A 7,477-nucleotide genomic window follows, 5' to 3' on the forward strand; every position below is an offset into this window, starting at 1 on the left:
AGACCGAAACTGTGATCTCTTCCACTGGCCTCCTGGCCGGAGAAGGCGATGGCACCCCACTCCAGTACTCTTGCCTGGAAAATCCCATGGATGGAGGAGCCTGGTAGGCTGCAGTCCATGGGGTCGCGAAGAGTCGGACACGACTGAGCGACTTCCCTTTCACTTTTCACTTTCATGCATTGGAGAAGGAAATGGCAACCCACTCCAGTGCTCTTGCCTGGAGAATTCCAGGGACGGGGGAGCCTGGTGGGCTGCCGTCTACGGAGTCACAGAGTCGCACACGACTAAAGTGACTTAGCAACCGGCCTCCTGGGTGGGTGGTGCAGGATGACTCCACGCCCTCCACTCCTTCCACAGCTCAAGGTTACGCCTCTGGGGTCGGGACTGAGGGAACCAAGGTCCCTCTCCCAAGTCCCGTCCCTTTTCCCCAGCTTGGGGCGGGGCATCCTCACTGGGCATGCTCGGTACTAAGGGCTCGTGTTGGTCTCCTAGGCGGAAGCAGGTTCAGCGAGTATGCGTGTTTTTCCCAGGGTTCTCCGCGCTGCTGTTATGGCCGCCTCCTTGTTCCGCTATTTGCACATGGTGGTCTAGGCTTCGTGTTTACACGACCTGTCGCCACTAGTCGTCGGCCTCTTGGTCGCTTTTACTTGTACTTTCTTCTTTTTGACTCCTGTGTGACCTTCGTAGGAATCTTTTGGCTGCAGCTATGTCCGGGGTGATGTGGACCCCGGAGCTGGCAGTGCTGAGGGGCTTCCCTACTCAGGCTGAGCGGCAGCAGTGGAAGCAGGAGGGAGTCGCCAGTTTGGGTGAGAGGGGTGAACGTGCCAGGAGGGACTTACGCCGCCGTGAGGACTGTGGGGAGAAGAGGTGGCTGGGTTTTCATCTCTCCTGTATTTTTTTCCTACCCAAATCTACCTGATTTCTTAAGGCTTCAGGTTGTTGCATCCTTGACCTGGTGGGCGTGGTCTTCGGGTTCCATACTTGTCTTCACCCTAAATTTTTCCCCGTCCAGGGGTTCTTTACCGTCTGAGCTACCAGGGAAGCCCTCAGTAATAATGTCAATTATTTTTATAATCTCTTAACACTTATTCAGTCACTTAATCCTTATAATAGACATATAAAGTAGACAGTACTTTTGTTCCCTTTTTGCAGATGAAGAAATTTAAGTAAGTTGGTTAAGTAATTTATTCAAGGTCTCACAGCTGGTAAGTACAACAACTGAAATGAGGCAGCAAAGATGTAATCTTGTAAGCAAAGCACATTTACCAGAGAAATAAAGAGTTAAAAGGCACATTTACTACAGGGTTATAGGTACACGTTGTTGTAGGATTTAAGCTGGACCCAAAAGAGAAATATCAATTTAGGACTGTGTGTGTGTGTGTGAGAGAGAGAGTTTAACACAGTATATATGTGTAAGTGGGATGTGTGTGTGTGTGTACGCACACACGTGTTTGGGTGTTATATACAATAGGTGCTTCAGGTGAGAGGTAGTTTCTGAAGTCTGAGTCTGGAAGTCTTATGGAAGAAATCAAACTTGACCTGATTTTTGATCCGAGAGTAAAACTAGTAAGTGGAAAAGAGTTCCCCAGGAGGAAATCACCAGTGTAAAAGTGTGGAGGCAGGAATGTGCGTTTGCATATGGTTGGGCTTCCTTGGTGGCTCATAAACAGTAAAGAATCTGCCTGCAATGCAGGAGACCTGGGTTGGATCCCTGGGTCCGGAAGATTCCCTGGAGGAGGTAATGGCTACCCACTCCAGTATTCTTGCCTGGAGAATTCCATGGATAAAGGAGCCTGATGGGCTGCTGTCCATGGGGTTGCAGAGTCGGACACTACTGAGTGGCTTATCACTTTCACTTTCATGGTGGGGGTAGTGGGAGCCAGATGGTAAAAGGAAATGTTCTAAGAAAACTTTTCTGTTCTCAGTAGGATTCCTTTTGAATTTTCAGCAGAAGGATGATGTTCGTTGCTGCTGCGGAATATTTTTTCTAGGTCTAACTTCTGCCTTACTGCTCATGATATGGATGAACTCCTAATCCTAGGAGAAATGGTGGGAATTTGCACAGTGCTTTGTGATTAATTTATAGGAAGTGTTCTAGATATATACATTTTTTTTTTTTTTTTGCATACTGAAATGGTAATAGTGTTACCCTTTGCAATATGAAAATAGTAGTTTTTTGGATTATTGTACAAATTTTCTTTCTATTACAGAGAGTGGATCTTTCCTACAATTGTTGCTAGAAGGGAACTACAAAGCCATATTGTTAAATTCATTGACTCAAAGTATTTTAAATTCAGCAACAATAACTGAAGAAAAGATTGACAGCTACCTAGAGAAGCAGATAGTAACATTCCTGGATGATTCAGCAGAATTGGACAAAATCAGAAGGTAGAATTTTATTTGAAATTTTCATGGAGAAATGAATTTTGAATACATTTGGTAGTGTCTTGACAGTATGTAAGGCACACTGACTTCTGCGGTTTTTGGAAAACCTGGCTTTACATTTAGTCAAGACTCTTGATGTACGTAATAATCTATGTAAAAGCTTCTGTCCAGAGGACCATCGAGAATGAAAAGGTAAAGTGGTGTAGGATGTCAGAGGTTCATATATAACACTAAGTTATGACCGGGTGGTAGCTGCCAACCACTGAGCTTCCAGCTGCTTAGGTCTCATAGGTTTTAGCTATACTTAAGACTTCAGACCTTCTTTCCTTTTAACATGAAAGTGTACACTATCATCTGGTTATTTGTAGATTGCTGAGTGAGAATTGTAACTACTTTTATTATTTTTAGATTGTTACCTTTAATGTTTTTATTATGGAACCTTTGGTTTATCTTCTTCCATTGATGTTTATGTAATTTAATAGTATTTAGTATAAGGGATGGAGAAGGCAGTGGCACCCCAGTTCAGTACTCTTGCCTGGGAACTCGCATGGACGGAGGAGCCTGGTAGGCTGCAGTCCATGAGGTCTCAAAGAGTCGGACATGACTGAGCGACTTTACTTTTCACTTTCATGCCTTGGAGAAGGAAATGGCAACCCACTCCAGTGTTCTTGCCTGGAGAATCCCAGGGACGGGGGAGCCTGGTGGGCTGCCGTCTGTGGGGTCGCACAGAGTTGGACACGACTGAAGCGACTTTGAAGCAGCAGCAGTATAAGGGATAGTTGCACAGCAGTTAACCTAATTTTTTCAGTGGCTTATATTATACTCTTGTAAGTTTGTTAATATACCTTTCTTTTCTCTACTGTCTCTGGCAACCTTATTGTTTTAGTTTTCTTTGAAACATGCACTTTTGTTTTATCATAATTTGTAAGAAATGACTTCATTTTAGTTCTTGAACAAATCAACTACTGTGCTTGGTGTTGAGGTTGTAAAGATAAATAAAATGTAATCTGCATCTATTAGGAGTTTATAAAAGAATACTACTACAGACATTGTATTTTACTTAACAGATGTCGTTCATTTTCATTTTTCTCGCCGTCTGGTAGTTTTTCTTTGCTTTCATGTCGGTCCTATTATTTTGCTATCAGGTGTCTGTGTGTTACCATAGCTTTGTGTGGTGACGTAAGAACACACGTGCATGCACAAATGCATTAAACACTGGTCGACCAGAACTCCTGCTTGTCACATAGAGCTGAGAAGAGACATTTCAGTTACCTTATTTTGAGGTTATTTGAAAATTAAACTGTATTCTTAGCTCTTCTTGAGGATTTTGATTTTTAGTTATGACATTTATTAAGGCTTACATTAAGATCTTGCTGCACACCTGTTTCCCCAAGTTTCCTAAACTTCTAACTACAAACAGCCTCTATTCTTTCTTTGCTCTGCTCTCGATTGCACTGTGTCCAGAGCATTCTGGATACCATAGGCTCGTAGGTTTTATTTTATTTATTTTTTTCTTAAAGAATCTTCCTTTTTGAGGTAGGGCCTAGGGAATCTAGGAGGATTCTTGCAGCTTCATGCTGAAGAAAAAGTGAAAGCAGTCATCCTCTTCCTCCAACACTCCCTAGGCCCTACCGCAAAAAGGAAGCTTCTTTAAGAATTCCATGGACTGTATAGTCCACGGAGTCACAAAGAGTCGGACACGGCTGAGCGACTTTCACTTTCACTCGTGTCTTAATCTAAAGGTTGGCAAATTACCTCTGGTGGGTCAAGGCCAAAGTGCCTCAGAGTGTTGCTTACATTTTTAAAAAGGTTGGGGACAAAAGAAACACCTGTGACCTGTAAAGCCTAAAATGTTTTCTCCTTTACAGAATGAGTTTACCTACTTACTCCTGTCTTCAGCCAAAGTAGGATTGAAAAGAAATAGGTTCAAGTGCAATATCTAGGGTTTTTTGTTGTTGTTGTTGTTGTTCTCATAGTTTGTAGTGCAGATCAATAAAATGTTTGGAAACAATTTTTTATTGACACTTTTCTTATGTATAAAATCAATTTTTCACCCAATGTCAGAGCTGTTAAATAGAACATAAGACAAAGTTCTCAGTATCTGATCAGGTCCTAAACCAGTGCTGTTCAAGAGAATGTTTGTGATGATGGAGATACTCTGTATCTGCTTTATCCAGTGTGGGAGCCAGTAGCCACGTTTGGCCATTGAGCACTTGAAATGTAGATAGTGTGACTGAGGGACTGAATTTTTAAATTGTATCTGTGTGTGGGTGCATACATAGTTGTGTCCAACTCTTTGCAGCCCCATGGACTGTAGCCCACGAGGCTCCTCTATCCCTGGAATTTTCCAGGCAAGAATATTGGGTTGCCATTTCTTTCTCCAGGGGATCTTCCTGACCCAGGGATAGAACTCACATCTCTGGTGTCTCCTGCCTTGGCAGGTGGATTCTTTACCACTAGCACCACCTGGGAATTATTTTAAAGAGCCATATGTGACTCAAGGTGACTGTGTTGGACTTTGCAGACCTAAACTGTAGATTTCAAAAAATTTTTTTGTAATACTCTCAGATAATGTCAATGTTGATATCTTACATTTTTATTAATAACACTGAAATGAAATAGTAGTGTATTTGTGGTTATACATAATGGTTTATGTTTATTTCTTTATTCTTATATGCAGACAACAGAAGATATTCCTACTTGGTGTAAGCAGTTTGCAACTTTTTGTTCAGAGTAACTGGACGGGCCCTCTTGTTGATTTACACCCTCAGGATTTTTTGCCATCTGTTTTGTTTCAGCAGTTCAGTGAGGTACGCTTCTTGGAAATGTCATATGTAGGTATTATTGTGTTTATTCTTTAGAAATGGATCTTTATAAGCCAGAGTTAATAGTAGGTAAGAGAGAAACATGACTTCGTGGCTTGTACAGAACCTACTAAGAATACTTGTTCATTGATCAGAGTTTCATGTAATTCAGAAGTTCCGGTGTCAGTCTCAAACTCCTCTTCAAACGCTCCTCATTTTATGGAGCTCTGTTAGCTGCTCTGTTTATTAAAGAATGGACAGCTGCACCAGTCCTCCAGCTGCATATTTTACCACAGCTACACAAAGATACTTTCTGAAGAAGTAGAAAGTCTGGAGATCTGTTTAATTTTGTTGCAGAAAAGTTTTGCAGCTGTGCTTAGAACAGTTCCTGGGGAGGTTTCCTTTGTGTCACAGATACACTTATTTGTATGTACTTAAAGTGTGTGCCTCGGAGATGCCCCATGGTGATAATGAGTCTTAATATCCGTGTATGGAGATAATGTTACTCACCTGCATCCATAGGTCATCAGTACGGCTTGCAGTTTGAACACCTCAGTTGTGTTTGAGCACATGTACCCAGGGCTTGGGGGAATGTAACCTGCCCTAAGAAGAAGAATGGTAACTGAGGTATCCAGCCACCTCAGAGGACTGGAGCATAACTGTTAATAACTCAGCCTGGAAAAAGGGCACCTTAACATCCAGAACTTACGCAGTCAAAAAGACCTGTTTACTGTTTCCTGTTTTCTCAGAATTAGAAATAGCTGATGAAAGGGGAATGGAGTTGTTAGAAATCAGTGTTAATAATTTGATGAGAATCACAAAGCAGTCATAATCTGAAGCCATGGCAGTTGTAGCTGTACAGTCAGTTTACTGAGTCATAATGTTATATTGTGATAGAATAACTAAGATTCATAGTGCTGGCTCGAAATCATTACTGAAACGTTAAAAGCCCTTGCATATTTTATGTCTAAGAAGGGAATTTAATCTATACCTTACAAAAGTTTTCATCCAAGATGATTACAAGTAAAATCCCCAAGATTTTGACACTTAAAGAGATGCTTTGATTATCCAGGAGTTTACGTATATGGAACATCTCACTTCCTCTTTGTGTATGAAACACTTTCTGGCCTCTGTTGCTGCCCAGTGCAGGGTAGAAACCTACCAGACAAGGTTGCAGATACTTACTGAGCACTGATGTGTGGTTGGAGTGGTGCTTCATTCCCATGTGTTGTATCAGTTTGACATTTTCTGTTGATGAGAAGACTGAAGCTGACAGTGGTAAGAGAAACTTGCAGAGGCTTTATAGCTGGGGGATTGGAACCCATGTTTTCTGGGTCCAAATCCAGTACTCTTTCTGCTGTGCTAGTGTGGAAGCACCTGTGGAGTCAGATAGCAATTCAGACAGTGCAGAAATGGGTTACATGAGAGAGTCAAACTGTAAGAAGCATTGAAATGAATAAGACATGTGAGGAAAGTGATTTTTGTCTGAGAAGACCTTTTAGTCAAGAGTGGACCTTGAGGTAGAACCTGAAGGGTGATGAGGGCAATGGATCAGTAGAGAAGAGGAGGAAATACGTTCTAGATGCAGTCACATGAGCACAAATTTAGAGGACAGAGCAGTAGGTGTTTGTGAGGGCTGTTTGAGGGGCTGCTTTGAGCCTGTTGGGGCAGCAGTAAAAGATGGGGCTCAGGCCACATCGTAGGAAATTTTCATTAAGACCTTGATTTTAATCTTTTTAGTATAAGTACATCTTACTCTCAATAAACATACCAGATGTGTGCAGTTTAAATAATAAAACATCTTTGTTTCCACCACCTGGCTTGAGAGAGGGAACATCACCAGCCTTGGAGAATGGAACTTTCTGACTGCTCTTGCTTAGGTGTTGAGCCCCTTTGCCATTGGGGTGGCTCTGTGGGCCCAGGGCTGGGAGAGCCTTGGAACTGGTCTCGTCTGGCTTAGCAGCCTCTCTAGCTACCTGGTGTGCAAATCATAGCATCTTCTGCATGTGCTCTGACTTGGAAAAGCATTAGAAGGTCTCCTGTGTGTGCTTCTTGGTGACATCCCCAGCCCCTTTTCTCATTAACACTCTCATGAATTTGATGTTAACATTCCATTGCTTTCTTCATAGTTTTAGCACTTACATATATATGTATTCTCAGAAAACATATTGTTTAGTTTTGCCACTTTCTGAACTTTATATAAGTTAAATAAGCAGGGTGACAATATACAGCCTTGACGTACTCCTTTCCTGATTTGGAACCAGTCTGTTGTTCCATGTCCAGTTCTA

At 42.1% G+C, this 7,477-nt stretch overlaps 1 protein-coding gene across 1 annotated transcript in view; it reads left to right on the forward strand.

The window, feature by feature from the left end:
* Positions 1 to 508: 508 nt before the first annotated feature.
* Positions 509 to 7,477, forward strand: part of TTC27 (tetratricopeptide repeat domain 27) — a 176,935-nt gene continuing 169,966 nt past the window's right edge. Inside the window, exons 1-3 of the mRNA XM_010829828.1 lie at positions 509 to 806; positions 2,211 to 2,388; positions 5,066 to 5,195. Coding sequence (XP_010828130.1) covers positions 707 to 806; positions 2,211 to 2,388; positions 5,066 to 5,195 — 408 coding nt within the window. The 5' untranslated portion in view covers positions 509 to 706. The remainder of the gene's footprint in view (positions 807 to 2,210; positions 2,389 to 5,065; positions 5,196 to 7,477) is intronic.

This window comes from Bison bison, unplaced genomic scaffold (assembly GCF_000754665.1).
Source record: "Bison bison bison isolate TAMUID 2011002044 unplaced genomic scaffold, Bison_UMD1.0 scf7180017864508, whole genome shotgun sequence".
NCBI lineage: Eukaryota > Metazoa > Chordata > Mammalia > Artiodactyla > Bovidae > Bison > Bison bison.